The 20,686-nt window shown below is 43.8% G+C and overlaps 1 protein-coding gene across 17 annotated transcripts in view; it reads left to right on the plus strand.

The window, feature by feature from the left end:
* tnika (TRAF2 and NCK interacting kinase a) overlaps nt 1–20,686 on the plus strand; it is a 50,401-nt gene that overhangs the window by 3,791 nt on the left and 25,924 nt on the right. For all 17 annotated transcript variants that reach the window (XM_062557486.1, XM_062557487.1, XM_037485816.2 and 14 more), the window contains one exon: nt 7,485–7,550. In XM_062557486.1, coding sequence (XP_062413470.1) covers nt 7,485–7,550 — 66 coding nt within the window. The remainder of the gene's footprint in view (nt 1–7,484; nt 7,551–20,686) is intronic.

Below are 20,686 nucleotides of genomic sequence, written 5' to 3' on the forward strand. Positions count from 1 at the left end.
CACACACACACACACACACACACACACACACACACACACACACTGAAACAAAGAGAGCGACACATCTGAGTGGGAAGTGGAGAGAGGTGCCTTTTTCATATTACCGTCTCTCACTTCTCTTTTTTTTTTCTCTTGTCTGTCTTTCTCACTCTGTTTTTCTTGTGCCTTATCGACTCCCCGCATCATTTCGTGGTGTCGCACATCAGCCCCCGGCACCCTGGCGTAGACGCCGCATATTTCTCTTGAGTGGGAGAGGCCAAAGTTGGAGCCCGACACAGACACCACTGTTGTGTGCGACTCCCAATGACCATAAAGAACTGAAGATGTTTAAAAACACATTGGCTTTTATACAGGCTGTTTTATGTAAAGTGATACACACACACACAGAGACACACACACACACAGGTAAGAGGCGTCAGAAGCATGGGTTCATCCAGTCACCTGATGATTGTAACAGATGGTGAACCAGCAGGAGGTACCGACACAGCACACGCACTGGCAACACACACATGTGCAGGGACTCAGGGTGTGAGATCTGAGGTGAGAGATAAAGGGATAGTTAGAGAGGGAGAGGCAGAGGGAGGAGGAGAAGAAGAGGCTTTTCGCTGGCTAAAAGGTGGAGATGTGACTAGTGACTAAAGTAGCCCAAAGCAAAGACCCCTCTGCAGATCTCCTCCCTCCCTCCCTCCCCATCCCCGTTGCCCAGTACGGCCACATTCCTCAGGCCTTCACCATGGGCGCCATAGTAACGGGGCCACAGCAGTGCCCAAGGCTTACACAGAGCTTATTCATGAATAGTCTATATACTGTATAGCAGTCTGTTGCTGAGAAATGCCCCTCTCCCTCCCACCCTCCTTTTTCACTCTGCCAGCATGCTTCTAGTTGACCTATTTCCCCCCCCCCCCCCCCCCCCTCCTCTCTACCAAGTCACCGATGAAGCATTGAGTCTTTAATTCTCTGCTACACTGATAACACTTACTTTTAAGCACTTGTGTAAGTTGCACAAAAGTCTGCAAATAATTTCCCGCATTCATTAAGTAATCAATGACTTTCTTATGCAAGGGTCCTGTTTGATACCTGCTATCAACAGCTAAGTAGTTATTCTGTCAATGCCAAATACAAATGGGCCACAGCGAAGACAATGGGCACACATGCGGAAACGGAAAAAAACAGAAGCTGTGCCGGTTACAACTACTATTGCATAAGTTCTGATCAGCACACATTCCTCACACTGCCTCTCCTCTCGTACTACGACACACAAAGTATGACACCTACGCTTGAGTCGAGGTGCTTGAAAGAATCAAGTCCATAGCAGGAGCTTAATCCCTCCGCTGTGTCTGACTCGCATGGCGCAGGGCAGCAAGGCCAGACAAATGGATTATAATGGCACAGGCGAAAACGAGAGAAGAAGGAAAAAGACAAAAGAACGATGTCGGGGGAATCGATGGACAGAGGGAGGGAGGGAGAGAAGGTGTGAGATGACAAGGCGGCGGTCGGATGGGCCCATTAGCATTGCAGGGCAGGCTGTGCGGCGCGTATCGTCTTCGGCGGCGCTGTAAGTCTGTGATTAAGACTTAACTCCTCTTAATGTACTGTACATGTCTGGGTGAGGCGTACTGGGAATTACTGCATCTCCCTGTAAAAGCAAGCAGTGGTGAGCCATGTTGTTAAGTGAAAGTGGTTTTACAAGAGGCAGAGCTGGCCCCCAGCATGATTCAGATCATCCGCTAAGGGTCTCTAATTCAATTCACCTCACTTCTCCACGATTCACTTTCTAAAGACACCTAGCTGCTGCACAAAGAAACATGCCATTTGTGCATAGGCCCGCATGAGCACCACTCTCACATATTTACATATCCAGCAGACACCGAACGGGGTTCACTTTCATTTGGGCTCTTGTTTTTGAGCCACTCTCTTCTAGCTCTGTAATGTCTGAAGGAAAATAGCAGACTTTTTAGCTGCCAAATGTCCGTAGGCATTGACATTTCTGTGCCGAAAATGGGCTGAATGCTGGGAAACAGGTGAACGAAATGGCCGTGATAATAAAGCAGAACGTGCAGGTTGTGGATTATTGAACAAAACAGCATCAGAAGAAGGATTCTAAAATACTTCATGAGCAATCCCGCTATGAAGAGAATGTTTGTCCCGGCTCTGGTTGATGTAGTCATAACTTAACTCCTCCCTGAGGACAGTACATTTCTTTCTGATTCTTCTGCTGCAGCAGTGCACAACAAACAGAGTGAACAGATTAACTGATGATGAGAACAATCACCCCGCTGAGTTGCAATAGGATGTCTAACGCATCTGCACTGATGTATTTCTGTTTTAGTGGCAGTTTGAATATTCACGTATTGCACTGTTTTCCGTTTCACAAAACCAGTTTGAACCAATACCTTATTTTTCCATGGTTTATTTCCTGCTGTTCCAATTCTTTTTGCGTTTGTCTGTGTGACTGATGTAGATTGGGATGTTTGGTCTTAACCTGATAAGAGAAATTGTATTCGATATACATCTCGTTCCAATGTGGCAAATACATGTCATATTCCCGATAATAAAGAGTCCTTTTATCTGCAGTATGCTGCCACTTTCATTTAACATTCAAAAGCATTTGTAGGTCATATTTTTGTCAAGAGCCATAAATATTATAATATATTATGGAATAATATATAATATATATATATTTAAATATATATATTGATTATAGTCTATAATAATCATATGGTTTTGCTGAGCATTTTGCATATTATAGTTAATAATTGTACTTATTATATATAAATGACTCGTTACATCAGAATGATCAAGTTTTCTCTGATTTTTCCATTAGTAAGTGCTTGTCATTATTTATTATTAAGACTATAATGGCTTAATATACTTGATATATGATTTCTTTCTAATATAATTTCATTGAAGTATGATACATCATCATTGGATTATGGCCCATCCTATACCCTCAAGTGCTCTTCAGAATTTGGGAACATATCGATATCAACATATTGATGGTTAACATTGTCACTATAAGTTTCCTCCATCAGCGAGTATTCTATTATGAATGAGAGACATGTAAATGTTTTAACTCCGGAGATTTCACCCTTCTTTGTCACAAACATGATCGTGTGAGATAATCTTTTGATTTCCCCTTTCTCTAACTGCTCCAAGCTTAAATGGGTCAGATTTACCCAGAGCATAATAGCAAGATTAGAGAAAGAGCTTTACTCAGAAAACCATTATAGCTATTGTGGTATGTGTTGATCGGAAGATGAGATGCGCTTATGATTACGTTGTTTACCCACGAATGTTTACTCATAGCTTCTCAGCAGTTGTGGTCCAGGGAAGTAAAGATAAGTATTACTTCCCTATTTTAATTTAATATAAGCGTTTGCTTTGGTAAGAGTTAAGTTAAGTTAGGAATACTGTGAAGAGGATTACGTTTGGGTTAAGAAATGAAAGAATGAATTCATCAAGTTAATGTCCACACACACACACACACACACATGTTGAAAGGTGATTTTCACCAGGGCTGCAGCCCTGCACTCTAAAACCCATTATTTCTAATGGACCAACATCCCCTGTTCAACAAAAAGAGTTGCTGCATCCATCTCCACGTGCTCGTGCACAAAGTTAATCCTACTTCATCCTGCTGTTGCACACAGCCATTCCATGTCAGGAAGATATGGCGAAGGAGTCCAAGTAACTGAAGGCAAAGTGATCAGGGTCACAGGAGAGGGTTTATCTGCAGGGACGTTAGTACAAAAACGTTTGACCAGGTGAGTGAAGTAAAAACAGAGATTAGTCAGGACAAGTGAAGGTCACGCTGCACTGAATGTAAGCAAGATAACTTTGCTCTTCTTCTAACTTCTCGATAAATGGTGATTGAGGTCAGGCCGCCGCCTGTGTGCTTTCTTAAAAGCACTTATAATAAATACAGCTGCTACCCTGCAAACCTTCCTTAGAGTCTCCTCATACAAATTGATGAAAGTCATGCTCCTGCGTAGGTTTCGGACTATTCCCAGACGTCTGCTCGCAAATCATGTGAACTCGTGGGTTGGAAAGAAAAACGTGTCAGCGTGTAGCGTGTCATGTCATCGCGGTTTACGTCAACCTCTTCCCAAAACCAGACCATTTGGAGAACTGACGTGTGTCCGATGTGCCTTTTTGACATGACTTCTCAAATAATGAAACCCCATTCTTACTCCTCTCAGCGCTTTTGTGTTGTTTTAGTAACCATATCCGTGACTGTTATTCAGCAGCTGCACTTTGAGCGGTTTTGTCAAATGACCTCCTGACAGAGAACACGGTCCCCACGTTGTCTGGAGTTTCTTTTTCACTCACAGCGGCGAGTGTCAGACGCTTTCTCTGCTGGACACATTCATAACCTCATCATCTTGTGTGTCCTTTAGTCGTGTAGAATACGATGCGCGGGCGAGGACATCTCTCCACACAATATCTCATCTAAGATTATAATTTCACACACACAACATTGCGATTTCAAAGTTGCAGTAATCCATATTGCTAATTGGATTTGATTCATTATTCCTCCCTCTTTCTCAACCCTTTGTACCGAGGAGCTGGCAGGGTAACGTTCATTTGGAGGCCGGTGAATCAGACCTTTGCTCCCCGGATGTAACATCTACATGAGTTCAGGGAGGAAGTTGCTTTGGACACTCACGCGGCGTGATTTATTGGACACCCGTGAGGTCATGTGGCAGTCATGTGACGCTGGCAAGCGCTCAATAGGGAAGACAAGAGGAGATAAGGGGAAGTGGCCAAAATGGCTCAGTCAAAGGGAGCCTCTGAGACACGGATGCAGAACGCATGCAGAAGCACCGACGAAGCTGAGAGCTCATTCTGAAAGGGGCCTTTAAAATATGAATGATATCAAGCTGTACATGTATTTTTTTTTTCTCATCAGCAGGCCTAAAGACATGTATGAACTGGAGCAGCAATAACTCTGTTTCTCTAGTACCCCACATGCACGGCTATTATCTAAATCCAAATCTATATCATCATGTGTCCTCCGGTGTTTGCCGTGCATTCGCATTTACAGAAATATGAGTGTGAATGTGACAATAAGACAAAAAGAGAGTGCAGGTGGGTCTTGGGGGTTGCTGTCAGAACTTTTGTAATGCTGCTCTGCGAGACAATTCACCAAACTGCCATGCACACGCGCACACGCACGCACACGCACACACACACACACTTTGAGACAGAAAAAGGAAGTGAGGGGAGGAAGAAATGTACCTGCGTAAGCTGAAGGCATGATAGCGAGGCAAACACTTGCAGTGCTTGCAGAATGCGGCTGTCTGCAGTGTTGATAGAGGTTTGCAGCCTTTCACTGACTCCCCTCATTCACACACACACACACACACACACACACACACACACACACACGAACACACACACACACACACGTTTAGTTGGCCACACACTCTTCTTATAAGCCCACTCATACGCGTTAGAACATTTAAACACTAGCCCTTGTGTAGGAGGGCGCTTCTGGCACTGAGTGTGAGTGTGTGTCTGTTTGTGTGTATGTGTGTGATTAAGAGAGTGCGATAGTGGAAGACAGCAGGAAGATGTACTTGAGACATGTATGAGAATGACTTTGTGGGTGTTTGTAGGGCAAATGTGTGTGTGTGTGTGTGTGTGTGTGTGTTTTACACACACAACAGAGAAATGAGGATGAAAATAAAACAGGAAAAGGAAGAAAAGAGCAAGAAAAGGTTGTATCTTCAGAAAGCGTTGACAGGTTAACACATAGAGGTAGTGAGGGAGAAAGAGGGAGAGAAAAATGAGAGCATGTGCACAACAACACACACAGTAACTGTAAGTCAGCGGCTCATGCCAGTAATTTCTGGCATGAGCCAGGTTTTCTGGATGTTAAAGTGAAAATTCAAAGACATGGCATGAAAGAGAATTGCAGATGGTGAGAAACAAAAAGCCTAATAATAATAAAAAAGAAGAGAAAAAAGTGTATAGTGTATTTCATTCAGACCGTGAAGGGAAATACACAGGAAATGGAAGTTACGAGGTTAGAGACATGAATGGAAACTGCGTGCATGTGGCTTTTTCAAAACAGAATGAAATATGCTTTATTGAGAGGGGAAATATTGTCCGTTTTTCAAGCGTTGCATGAAGCCCAGAGCGGATCTACACAATAGTGCACTTTATTCCTGTGACTTAGCAACAACATATGCCTCTAGCTCCCCCCCCTATAGATGGTCTTATTTTTATACATGGCATGTCCCTAGATGATGTAGAGGAGAAAAAAAAGAAAATTTAAAAAATGAGAGAAATGACCTTGTATGCTGGTATATTTTTAGCTCACCCAGTGCAAGGCAAGCACATTATAACCAGTTCAATCCTCTTTAGATTCACAGCCCCACTTCCTATTTGATCATTTAAAGTTTTTAGATATTCTTCATATGCAATTATTGAAGGTGAACGCCCCAAATTGTCTCTCTATTGATCTGATTACTTCACTAGCACCTCTGGCAGAAAGAACAAGGTACTAAGTTGAAGACTGGTAACACAACATGAAAAGCGTTATGTTACCTTTACAAAACTTTGCAAAACGGAAGAAAAGAGGCATAACAGAAGCTGGTAAAAGGGCCTCAGTGTTTCTGGGACTCGACTGGAATGAGAGGAGCGTGGAAAAGAAGGACTTGTCCTGGACACTGTCAGGAATGAAGGAGAGAAAGAAAGCATGTGCAGATAAAAGAGTGAGAGGGACATAGATGGACTTGGGCTGGTGGAGTGTGAAAGAGAGAGGGAGAGGAGGAAGGAGAGGGTGAATACCAGCTATTGTTGGAATGCCCCAGCAACACACCGCACAGAGGAAGGGGGAGGTGTGTGTGTGTGTGTTTGAGGTCAGTGGGTTTCATGCTCTGTTCAAGTCGCTCCATGTCAGAGATGCGTCGCGTTCTCCGTTGGCAACCTAGCGACCGTGGTGTTAAACTATTAGCTCCTCTGGGACACAGGCCTAAAACAATCATGCACTACATTTCAGACCAATACATCAACAGCCAGACAGCTAAAGTGTAGCGTGTTAGCATGCCAGCATTTGCTAATTAGCACAAAACACAATAGTACAGCTGAGGCCGACTGGATTGTAAGAAGACAAACCTGTTTTTCCAAAGTGGTAACCGTTCATCCTGGCGTGGATGTTTATGCGAAATTTGGTCACAATCCTTCCAGTAGTTAACACGACTTTTAATACAAAACCAAAAATGTCGATTTTCTGCTGGCACTACATGTGTGTTCAAAATGTATAGGTTTGCAATAATTGTTGAGATAGATCCGTCCCGACCAAAGTGGTATGCCGACCGACCTGCACCACTGGAGTGGCTACGAAAATACAGACATGATAACTGTCTGAATCTGATTCAACATACTCTGTTCCATTTTGCATTGACAGCACTGAAAGCATGAGGATATGCTGTGTTTTGTCTTATTTATCCCATACTGCGTCTCCTTTTTCATTATAGGATCCTGCTGGAATCTTTGAGCTGGTTGAGCTGGTGGGAAATGGCACCTATGGACAGGTGTACAAGGTAAGATACACCAGTAAACTTACTTTGATACACATTATCCGCCTTCTTATCAACTTTTTCTCCAAGACGCCAGTATGGAATAAAGAATAAAGATGTGCACTGTAACTGAAGGAGATGAAAGCAGAGCACAAACTGCAGAGAAGGGAGGGAAAAAAAGAATCTTTGATGCTGATAGGAGAAGCAACCGGGACACATTACGGTGCTTTTAGGAGAATTTTCCTGACTTTTTTATACTCACTTACTCTCTCCTTCCCTGCTGTATTAAAATGAGTTTCTATACTTGTGTGAGAAGTTGTTTTTCTTCCTTTCTGGATTAGTTATTTAAGGGGGAAGTGTTTCACTGGGACACAGGAAGTGCTTGTGCTCAGTTGGTCCGACGTTGTGACATAACTGTAGTGTGAGGTTTTTGCTGGCAGCTGGACTGGAGACTGCTCTCTCTCTCTCTCTCTCTCATTTAAATATTATCTATGGTGCCCTGTCACTGTCTTCGCTTCCTCTTCCCTCCATACGATGGCCCATCGTCACTGGTCCTTGCTTCCTTTTCCTGCTTTATCTCGGGCAGGATGTGGCACCGGGCACGTGACACTTTGTTTAGTCACCTCGAGCTGGCATTAACATGTCTTGGTTCAAATAGGGGAATGTGTTGAAATGTGAAGACCGCTTTGAGAGCATTGAGAACAGGAGACTTGTGTATCCCTGCATGGCGGACTCTGCCGTCTTGGTGAAAGTCACGGCTCATTCACTGGCTCGGTTCCTATATGTTGCCGAGCCACAAAGGGCCTGTGGCAACACCAGTGTCCTGTTGGGTCCAGAGTCAGTGCGGCTGGTTTGTGATCGGGTGATGCACGCTGTACCAGCTGAGGCTATATGCTGAAGCTATTGGTTTATGTCTAAAAGAGGCAGTTCCACTGTCATTTCCTTGTCCAGGAGGTTTTGAAACCGTGTAATAGATTTTGCAAGCTCTTTGAGTCAAAAGTTTTTCGCCCTTGCCTTTTTGTGCTTGACAATTTATTGATGAATTGTACTACTGTCCTACAAAGCCCATTAGAGATGTATTGCACATCACATGTGGAAACATTACAGCTGAGACAAATGACAGAAGATGAAACTGAAGTCAAATGCCTCCTACTAAAAAACTAATAAAACTTCCCCCGGTTCCAGCCTTTTTTGGTTATGAGGATTTGTTGTTTTTTGTCTTGAGGGAAACCAAATATATTTGGCCATTAGGTTTCTCAGACAGAAAAAGCACATAACCAAGATATCCCCTCTAGCTTTTTAAATCAGAACACATTCTAAAACGCGTTGTAGTGCTTAGCTCAAGATATGGCCCCTCCGGTGCTGTAGAAGACACATATATAAATTGACACGGATTGGATTCATCCATACAGAGAAGGGGCAGAGTCACTTGAGTAAAAACACTATCTATTTTAAATTCCCCATGTGGTTGAGGCAAGCCACCCTGAAAATGATCAGCTTCTTGTGAGCAGGTGAATCTGTGAGTCACTGAGATGATAAATTGACCTCCAGTCCGGTGTATTAGTGAACTGGGATTGCTCCGCATCCCTTTGAAGCCTTTCTCTTCATATCAGAAAACTAACACATTGGAATGGTGTTTCTAGCTTTGGACCATCCACTTCAGGATCAATGGATTCTTGTCTGTGTTCTACGTAGCAAACACAGCTGGCCTTGACCTTTTGTTCAGATGCAAAGATAACACTCTGTGAACATGATTTTACTCCCTGTTTTCGTTCCACAAATAAACTGTAACCGGGTGCCAGCTTTGCTGCGATTTAGCAAGTTGTGTTCTTCTTAATTTTTCCTTTACATCAAACTAAAATACAGAACCCCTACATAACTCCTATACCCAAGCAATCTTTTCATTTGTTTGTTATTAAAACTTTTGGAGGTAAAAGCTAAAAACAGATACATTTCTTGAGGAGCAGACTTTTTTTTTGAAAATATGATATAAAAACAAGGACATCTAAACAAAACAAGTAAACAGTAATTAAAACCAGCCCACAGCATTCTGCAAAATGAGATTTGTAGGTCTATGTGTCCCGTGCATGCATCCGTTTGTGTGCATGTGACGTAATGGCCAGCTGTGTGTTGGTGTCGGAGAGCCAGTTGTGTGTCACGTCGTGTCAGTTGTGTGTGTCTGGGAGTGCGAGATAACGGGTTTATCAACAGTTCCATTACCCCCCATTGTTAAATGATACGGATCTGCTCCATGGCGCTCCTTCCATTCCGTCCACTTCTTCCTCCTCCCCTCTCATCTCAATTAAAAAAATGCAAAGTTCTCTCTGGGATGGTTTTTTTTTTTTTGCTACAGTTTCCTTGACAGAAAAACAAAAAATAGTTTTGGCCAAAAGCGGAGACGGACGAGTAGCCAAAGTTTCCCTTTCCACTCCCTACGTCTCTGTGGCGGTTGCGTTTCATTGTTTTTCCCTCTAATCAACAACTCCATCCCTGGCCTCTGCCAATTTCTCTTATCAACGTATAATCACGTTTTTTGGGGGGGGGGGGGCTGAGTCTTCCCTGGTGAGCCGTGCTTGAGGGAGCAGCCTGTGCCTACAGTACGTGTATATATAGCTTCTACTGGCTGCTCTAAAAGGGCCATAAATAGCGAACATGGGTAATGCTGAATAATTAAACACACTCTCTCTACTTTCTGTCATCTTTCTCTATTCCTAGCCTCAGCTCCCTTTCTCTCTCTCTCTCTCTCTCTCTCCAACTGTTGTCATTTTCTGTCTCCTCATCTCTCTCCTTTGTTCGCCCTCATCGGTATTTCCTTCCTTTCATTTTGCCACGTCTCTTACACTCTCATCTCTTCAGACCTCTCTCCTTTCCGTACTCATACTCTTTTTCTTATTTATTTATTCATGCTTCTCTTTCTGTACTTCCTCCCCCTTTCTCTCTTTTCTTTCTGATGCTTGTGAATATTTGATGGGGGCTTATGGGAATTACAGTTCCCTGAATTGAAGAAGCGCCTTCCACGGCAGGGGGGGGGGGGGGGGGGGGGAACTGGCCTTCCCTCGCCAGCCATTGGCCCAAACTCTCCCAGACCGACTGACGGACACAACTCATTGACAGACAGGCTTATTGATTGGCTAATGGATCAGTCGCAGCTCCTCGTCATTCCTCTGGGAGAAGTCGTTCATCTCTGTGATGGACAAAAGGACCAGTTGAGATGACAACTAATCATATCTGGATCAGAAGAGCACGACACACCACTGACACCCAGACACACCCGCACACAGGCAATATAACGCTTGTGTGAGTTTGTGTGTGTCTGTTTGTGGATGTGAGTGCGCTGTTTGCACATTCCGAGGCTTTCTCGCCGTGACTGTGCTGTCACCACGCAGCGAGGGAGCAAGAGAGAGAAGAGAATAAAGGGAGGCAGCCAATCTCTTCTCTCTGATGATGAACACATCCACTCCGCTCCTCCTCGGGCAACGGGCTCAACACAACTCTTTAAATATTCACCAGTCACTGTGAGACAAAGCAATGGTTGGGGACCTGTGCTGTACCGGCTTCTCATATGCCCACCTACTGGGACAGCCGCTCCGTACAGAGAGAGTGCATTGTGTGTCCCGATGAGTGTGAACAGCGGTTTGTGCCTTCATGTCGCCGTGCATGTTTGTGTCATGAAGTCAGCCCCCCGAGGGCGGTGCGTGCTTCGGTGTAGAGTATCGCATCATCGCTTGCTTTAAAATTGATGAATATGTGCGGTTTGCGATCTCATGCGTTCCCCGATGTCACGATAATCCGGTTACCGTAGCAATCCGGGGTGGAAACAAGCAGCCTGGAATGTGGATTAGGATTACGGCATGCTTCATCTTATTCACCGTTCACATTTTCCTCTGTCTCTCTTTATCGCTTTTACCCGCATTGTTATCTGCTGGAAGTCACTGTTTTACACCTCGGCCCACCTCTCCTCTCCCTCATCCTCTTCCTCCTCCCCCCCCACCCCCCTTGCCCCCTTAAGAAGCGGATGAAACTTCAAAGTGTTTTTTTTTTATCTCCCTTATCTGCTGGAAGTCACGATGTCAAAGGACTAAACATGTGCCTGCACATACACACACACACACACACACACACACACACACACACACACACACACACACACACATACACACACACACACACACATACACACACACTTATCCACACAGCTCAGAGAAGCTGCATGAAGTGTGAAAGGCTGGCAGGAGAGACTCCGAAAAAGGGATGTTAGATGACGTCATGTATTCCTCTTTGTCCGATGTTCTTCAGCTAGTTTCTCAGTTCAAACCAGCGACAAATCAGTTTGGCATAACATTTTGTACTGAATGCTGTCGGCTCGGTTATCATTTCCTCTTCTGCCAAATGTTGTTAATTAATTGACAGTTTTAACTTGGGCGTACCTTCTTTAGTGTTCATTCAACCGGCCCAACAGGTTGTAGCGTGCGTGTTTGTCGTGCTGTTGACCATTAATGTGCCGCTCAGAGGCCATAACCCTTATTGACATGAATGGCATGGAAAAAACAATAGAAACACCTGTCATTATATATTGCAGTATAGAATCGACATCTCTCGAAAACAGCTCAATGAAGCGACTGAGGTAGTAAGGTAAGAATGCTTTTGCTGTAACAGGCTCACAATTAATGTAGTAGTGTCACGCTGTAGTTAGTTTTCCTTTTAATAAGAAGTGATTAGAGACAGACAACATTTTTTTCAGCGTGTGATATTTGACTAAAATATTCATAACAATGGTGCCATTAATCTAAAAGATGATCCTAATTATTTGCAAACAGATTCACAGCTGGTTCAGCGGCGTTTCCCCGTGGAACGCAGTCGGTGGAGCGTCACCGTGCGGTACTCTCTCAACAAAGCTAGTGCATTATTCATCCCAACTCGCAGAGATGATTGAGGCCAGTTATTCTTGCTGTGTCAGCACATTGCAGTTAGGGCTGGGTAATGAGAAATGGATACGGAGCGTTGTCCTATATGGGAGCGTTTACCGCTAATGGGGACGCTGCCAGGGGGTCCCAACTGGGATGGCGTGCAGGTCACGGGGCCACGATGTGGTTTGGGTTCATCTGTGTGCACAATAAGTGGATGTGGCTCTGCCCTGCAGTCACGTGACACGTCCCCGGTGTGGGGGCGTTGTAGCAGTTGTTTACAGACACCGTGTCATTGCCCCCCTCTGTTGATGTATGTTTGTCGCTTGTCGACACACACTCACTGACACGCACTTCAATCTCTTGAGTCCTCATGAATGAACTGTGAACCGCGACAGAGGTGGATGTTGCTAGTTACCGTGGGAACGGCAGATGTGCTCATTCCACAGTCACATGTAGCGACACAAGCACACACACGAGCACACACACATCAACTCACACCTGGCAGTGTGTTCGTCAGCCTAGATCCTCTCCCGCTGTCATCCCCAAGGCCCAACGCCCCACTTACCCACAATGCACTTCTGCTACCCAGACCAGGGTCAATTAGCCATGCCTGATGTCAATATAAATCTCTCATTCTCTCTTCTTTTCTCATTATCTCCATCCCCACAGAGTGTTTTCTGTGGGATGCCCTACTCTTTAATGCATAGTGTGCACTCTACAGATCTATTTAGCCGAGGTTTGTCTTTCATTCATTACTTAAGTCAATAACAATGTTATTCTCTGGTTAATGTGTTTTCTCACTGCTTGTAGCTGCTCATTTTCAGAGGTGTCAAGTAACAAAGTACAAATACTTTGTTACCTTACTAAATTAGAAATTTTGTGTATTGATACTTTACTGGAGTCTTTATTTTTCAGATGACTTTTTACTTCTACTTCTTACATTTTCACGCAAATATCTGTACTTTCAAGTCCTTACATTTTAAAAATAGCGGCTGTCGGTTCCTCCGCTGGTCGGTGGTCGCGGTACAAGCCGATCTCAGTTGGGTATTTAGTGACATGAACCCGCCTCCTCCTCCTCATGCAAAGTCCATGTAACATTAAATGAGTATCTTCACCACCATGGGTTTGTTTTTTTCTAACTTTATTGAGAATCTGGCACAACACAGCGACCTGCAAGCAGCGTCTTAAATACACAGAGTGTCTTAAATAAAAGGCTTGAAATGAACACGAAAGGATTCTGTATTTGTTCAATGTTTTGATAACCGAGCGCTGCCAGTGTTTCCCATCATTATATGAAGTAGTAAACCTATTGGGGAGACACTGCAGTCTAATCAATGGGAGCAGCGTGTGTGCACGTCCTCCGACTCGTGTCATTTAGCCGTCACTGCAAAATGGGTTTTTGTTTTATTTATTTAAGCATGCGTCTCCCTCTGAGGTTTTAGCGTCGCCTCTCTGAATGTTTCCATCATATGAACGGCAGGTCATGTGATCTGAAAGCACCTTTTGATCATATTATAACGGACTAACATGTAACACTACACATTAAGAGCTTGTTCATAATTTACATTTTTTCCTCTTTGTTACAATAGTAGTAGTAGTTTTGAAACCAGTACTTTTATACTTTTACTTAAATAAAAAGCTTGAGTTGATGCTTCATCTTCTACAAAAGTATTTTTAAACCCTGGCATCTATACTTCTACTTGAGTAATGAATGTGGATACTTTTGACACCTCTGCTCATTTTAGTTTTCATTCCAGCAGTTCTTTTAGTCACATTTTCTGCTCAACCTCTCTCCCCCGCTCAGCTCTCTCTCTCTCTCTCTCTCTCTCTCTCTCTCTCTCTCTCTCTCTCTCTCTCTCTCTCTCTCCCCGTCTCCAAACTGTACCGTAAATCAGATGGGCGGTTCACTTGACCTCCAGAGCCGGCGGAGCGTGACGCCGATGTGCTGAACCTGCTTCTCTTTCTCGTTCCTCGCCGCATACCCTCCTCCTGCGGAGTGTTCCCTCGCTCGCACACACACACTCTGCGACTCTCTCAGCTGTGTGTGTGTGTTTGTTTGCTTGGTGCTGTAACATCAGCGGGACGGTTTCTGCCTCTCGCTCTGTGACTGAATATATTAGGGCAGGTTGGTTTGAAATGATCATTTGGAGAAAGTTAGTCTTGTAGGTGCATTGCGCTCTACATGTGAGGTAAAGCTTGTGGGAAAGCTGTTTTTAGAGGAGACATTTCAGTTCTTCTATCTGAGTTGGTCTTTCAGTTAATCTGGGTCAGCCACAAATGACTACTATAAATACGCTGTGGACACACACACACACACACACGTCCATCCAGCGAGTGGTTATCCTGTTAGGGTTGATTTATTTCCATCATATCGAAGTCATGTCTTCATGCACCTTCCGCCAAGACAATTTCCATGTATGTACAACATACTATGGCAATAAACGTTTCCTGATTCCTGATTCCTGATTCCTGATTCCTAATGATGAGGACAAGCTTTTACTGTTGTCTGACCTCAGCACACAACACATGCATTCTCATCTCAGTGGTCGTCTTTAAGGGTATAACGTTAAACTAAAGCATATTTCTTGTCATGTGATGATGGACTTACCAAGCTTGTGTATGTGCCCGTCTCTCTGTTTCCAACCAGCATTACCCCACCATGGGGAGTGATCCAATGTGTGTGTGTTTTCTTGTTTGCAGACTAATGTTGCTCTCATTTAAACCGCTTTGTGCAGTAGTGATTATTTAGCGCTGCGCAAAATCCTTTTTCCTCACCCCAGATTAGTCTGTATCTCTACTTAATTAGCTTGTTGTACTCTGATCGAGCAGGTTAATGAACGTCGATCTTTCAGACCGCCGATGGATCGTTTCAATAGGCTTTAGTCGAAATTCTACAGATCATTGCCATCTTTCTTTTTTCTTTCTTGCATCAGCCGCCTCTCTTCCTTTACTACCTGCTGTACTCCTACAAACTCTCTGCTCGTATGCATTTCCCTCGTCTCTTTTTAAATATACTGACTCGCCCCGTTTCTCCCCTCCCTTGCTTTCTCATGTGTGAGTGTGAGAATAGCCGCGGGGTGATTCTAAATTTCCTTGGCAGTGCAGTATTAGATTGGAATGGAGGTCTTTGTCACTTTTATTTACCGCCTCACTGATTTCACAACAGAGCGTGCACACACTCGTCTGCGCGTGTCGGTGTGTGTGATTGTGTGAGTGTGTCGGTGTGTGTGTGTGTGTGTGTGTGTGTGTGAGCACGTCTGAATGCGGAATGACTGCAGGTGTTTGAGCCGCAATGAGGTGTGTCTGGTAGTTTCTTTGGGCTCCTTTTGAGCCGAACTGCGTTTGTTGGTCGGAGGAATAGCTTTAGCAGGGGGGGTATTGATAGGTGGGTGCAGACTGAAACACGTTTGGTTTGAAGGTCCTTCAAGCCCAGCACAATCTGCCTAAAAGGACGTTTTGATGCGTTTGAGAGTGTGTGACAGCAGTGGACAAATCTCCCTCGACGACGTGCCTGTCACAAGCAGACGGACAGAAAATACAAACGTCCAGATTTGAAGCCCCGGGGCATGGCCCACTTTCTCTGTTACCATGCCGACGGGCCAAAAGCCAGGGGAGCATCCTTCGATGGCACTCAGTTAATTCTTTCCTTATGTTTGTGTTTGTGTGCTTGGATTATCATGAACACAGATTAGGATTTTGGTGTGACCCATTTTTTTTTTTTAAGAATTGGCAACACAATCCGACAATCTGTTACTAGTTTTGTGTGTGTGTGTGTGTGTGTGTGTGTGTGTGTGTGTGTGTGTGTGTGTGTTTGTGGGAGGGGGGGCTGTCAAATGCTTTAGCATGTACAATATATTTGCATTTGTCTTCTTGTATTTTTTGCAAGCATGATGCAGGTGACAACATAAAACTATTGCAATGTACCTTAGGCTTTGAAAAGGTAAGGCTTTGAAGATGATATATGTTTCATTAAATAACACTCCTTTACATTACTGGAGAATATATACCCGAAATTGGCTTCCGTAAAGAATGTTCAGCTAAATTCAGAATAAATCCTAGTCACAAATAATGAGAAACCGTGGCACTGTAAAAGGGATATTTTGAATTTGGTTGTTGATTTGAAATGTCAGATATTACAGATTTCTTCAAACAGCAAAAGCAGGTCTGCATATCAAGGAGGAGGAGAGAGCATGACAGACGTGTGAGCCAACTCTAAGAGGAAGAGCTGTTAGATTTAAGCAAATTGTTGTGTGAATAATACATATCCAAATAATGTTTACATCTTTGAGTAAAAACAAAGGTTAAAAGTGTGTGAAGCCCTAGGTCTACATCGCAGTGATGAAAAACAAAATGAAAAGTTAAACATAAAGCTTTAACAGCACTGTTTCCCCTGGGTTTAGAGGGGGTGGGGGGTTGTAATGGTAGGGGAATACAGGAGCAGTCAATCATAATGGACGTCTTGATTGAGTTTGAAGTTTGGTCCTGCTGCTTAGTGAAATCAATAAAAAGCGTTCGATCTGTAGAAAGTCCAAAATCTATCTCAATATAGTGGGCTTTACAATGTCCCCCCAGTAATGAGATTTTTAGTTAATGGTGTAAAACCTGCGGAATCACCGGTGTAGGTGATTCAATTGTCCTTTGTGTAAAGGATAGGCTGGAAATCCATTACAGACTTATTTTTACACCACAGAGCTCGTTCTCTGCTGCTTTTGGGTATCACTTGGAAGGTTTCCTCTGACCTTGCAGCTCGGCCGCACTGTGGACACACACTGAGGACACACTGAGGACACACACTGAGGACACACACTGAGGACAGATGCACTGGGAAATCCAGCTCTCACTGAATAACTCCTAAGCTCATCCCCTCCCTCCTTTCTCAATCACTCCTCCCTTCTCTCTCTCTCTCTCTCTCTCCCTCCTGTTCCTCACCCAATTGCTTCTTCTAAATAAATACTCTCCCACGTGAGGACAATAGTGTCTTAGTCATTGTCTTCTCTCTGTCCTTGTATGTGTGTGTACGTTAGTGTGTGTGTGTGTATGCTCAAGTGTCATGCCCACTGTACTCTGGCCAGCCAAGACTGTTGCTAGGCTACGACAGGAAGTGTCCTGCATAGTAAATTTGTCCGAGGGGGGGGGGGGGGGGGGGGGACTGTGTAATTGACTTGGCAAGGGCATGGACACACACACACACACACACACACACACTCACACACAAACAAACAAAATACACACAGGCTGTAGAAAGCATTTCTTTCCTGCTCACACACACAATGTACACACAGGGAAGCCTCGGAGGCCGTGATATCCACCAGCAGGGCGTTTTGAGGCAGTGGTTGGTCTGGACGCTTCAAAGGAGGAAGACGTGTTTCCTTCTGGAGCCAGATGAGATACATTTGGGTTCTGGAAGGTAGTTGGACAAAATAAGCAACTTTTTGATGTCAGCATCGGTTCTGCATTCACTTGCAATCACAGTATACTATCGCTCCTTTTCTCTATCTCATGGGAAAACAAGTTGAGCATTATCTGAATTTGGTTGGTGAACACATAGTGATCTCAAGTCAGATGGAATCCGTTATCGCTTAAGACACTAATCAATATGACCAGTTAAGCTTTGCAAGATTACCATTTGGATTAGTTTGCTTAGTTGCATGACATTTCTAAGAGTTTGTGACTTTCACTTTTCTGCTATTAGGGGTTTATAGACTTTACCGTTTTACTTCATAGTGTTAGAGAATGGAATAGCCAGCGTTACATGTGTCCATTTCATTTCCATCCGGTAGCTTAGAGACCCCGACCTGCAGGGAGGACACCAAGTGATGACTCACCCACGATGCAGCCGCCCAAAGGCTGATGGGAGATCACTTTGGTATCAGTTGGCTCCCTCCATCACAGCGCGGCCATCCAAGCGGAACAAACGTCCTCAAATTGGTCCGACATCGCTCAAACACACGTGGCCTGGCAACACCGCAGCCCCTCCTGTGTGTGTGTGTGTGTGTGTGTGTGTGTGACTGACATTTTGCAATCATATTTGGTTTAAATACTTTGACAGGATTAAAGAGGTCAAGAATGGTGGATTGGAAACGCGTGAATATAGTTTGTTTAACCTCATTTGAGTTAATCTCTATAATGACAGATAGGAATTACAAGGTGAAAAGAATTCGTGTGCACAAGTATTCATTATGTATGTTAGTTTTGCTTTGCAGAGACACTCGGGCCCTTGTCAGCGCATTGCGGTCCGCAGAAGGCGCGAGATGCATTAGCAGAAGCAAAGTGAAAAGGTTGCCGGGAGTCCTCGGGTCCGGGTGATATTTGCTCGTCGTGCTCAAACGCGAACGCTGTTTCGGTGGCATTAACGTTCAGCTCAGTCGTGTTCATGCGGGACCCGCATTACACAGCCTGCTGGTCCGGGCTGCGAGGCATGAGAGAAGGAGAGACAGAAAATGCAAGGGACGGGGGAAAAGTAAGCAAGCTATCGAGAAGGAGAAGGGCAGAAATAACAAGAGGCATAAAGAGGAGATTGTGAGAAGTTAAGCGGGTGAGAGAGAGGGAGATCTAGGTCAGAGAGGCAAAGCAGATAACAAAGGAATGGAGGAAGGGATGAACAGGCCTGCGAGGCTCAAAATCTCCTCAGTCTGAATGGGTCGGATCAGCGAGAGTGGGACGTGTTTTAGGAAAAAGGAGAAACGTGAGGAAAAAATGTTCATGATATTATTCTTTTTTTTCATTCATTTTTTATTAACAGGGCTTCATCATCATTATTTACATTATTACGTTCTTTTTGAGAATTTGAGGAGGATAATGATGTCTCTTGTGCACATTCAGTGGGGCGCTAATAAGCTTACCTTAGCATAACGCGGCATAACAACAGGGGAAATAGCTAGCGAGCTGCGTTGGGTGTGTCCCATGAAAAAAAAACTTCCAAAGCCTAAACTAATGTAAACTTTACATGTCTCATCATCATGTCTCATTGTTCATCTTTATGCTAAACTAAGCAGATCTAATCTAGCTAACGGCGCCGCTCCAAACACACTGACATGACACATGAGTGTACTTTTAATCAATTTTAATAAATGATTGGTCGATATGTTAGTCTAAATGTTGAGAGAGCTTAAGTGAACGTTTTTAAATTGCTTATTTGGTGCCAGCGACTGTCCGAACCCAAAGTTTAATCACATTTTCAATGATATGAAGCAAAGAAAAACAACAACAGATTTACTTTAGAGATGCTGGAACAGGCGAGTATTTGCCATTTTGGCTTGATGACTGATGATGAGACAATTAGTGATTCGCTTCAGCACAAATCATTTTGTCATTTGTCTGTTTTTATCAGAACCATTTATCATCAAGACTTATCTTGGTGTCCCTGTTACACACATTATACCAAAGTAAGAGGACAAAGTAGGAGCCAAAGATGAACAGACAGTTCTTGTTCTTTTCACACTCATCCATTCAATGAGGCTGGATGACATCAGTTAGGAAGAAAGGAAGGAAGGAAGGAGTGAAGGCAGAAGGGTGGTTGTAATGTGTCTGAATGCAATGAATGTTTCTCTAGCTCCAATGACGTCCACGTCCCATATTGTTCTCCGTGTCGCTCTTTTCGACACTTTCCAACTCCTTCCGTCTTTATTTCTCTTCTTTGCCTGAATGTCTGTGCAAATAGCGAAGGAAAGGGAAAGATATTTTTGAATTATAGTGTCAGTCTGTAAGCTAGTGTGTGAGTTTCTGATTTGCAAGTGGCTGTAATTCCTTTGTTGGTCTCCAACAAAGCCAGTCCTTGTGCTCGTAGAATTGGGGCAGTCTGATCCTAATGAGAAATCCCTCTTCAATCTTTCCAGCTCTTTTACTTTCACAGAATGAGAAAAAAAGAGAAACGTATCACAGTCTTCATTCTGCATTGTGCGTTGCTGAATTGTGACACAATGAATTATCATATTAAATCCCTTACTTTCATTTAGCAATAGATCAGCGAGTGTTTTTTTTTTTAAAGGCTGTTTAATGAGAAATTAAATTTTCGGACCAGTCATCTTTTTGGGAACCTATAGTTTTCTTCTTATTTCCTCTGCTGAAAACATGATTACTTGCTCAAATTAAACCTTTTTTTTTGTAATTTGACGTCTCAGCCGAAATATCAGGGGGTCATAAATGAGCCCAAATATCCCCTTTTCCCAAATAGAGATGTAATCAAATCACCAGTTTTGCTTATCTATAAAACTGGAGTGTAAAAGAAAAATCAAGCTGTCGGGCTTCCCACAT

The sequence above is a fragment of the Pungitius pungitius genome, chromosome 14 (genome assembly GCF_949316345.1).
Source record: "Pungitius pungitius chromosome 14, fPunPun2.1, whole genome shotgun sequence".
Lineage (NCBI taxonomy): Eukaryota > Metazoa > Chordata > Actinopteri > Perciformes > Gasterosteidae > Pungitius > Pungitius pungitius.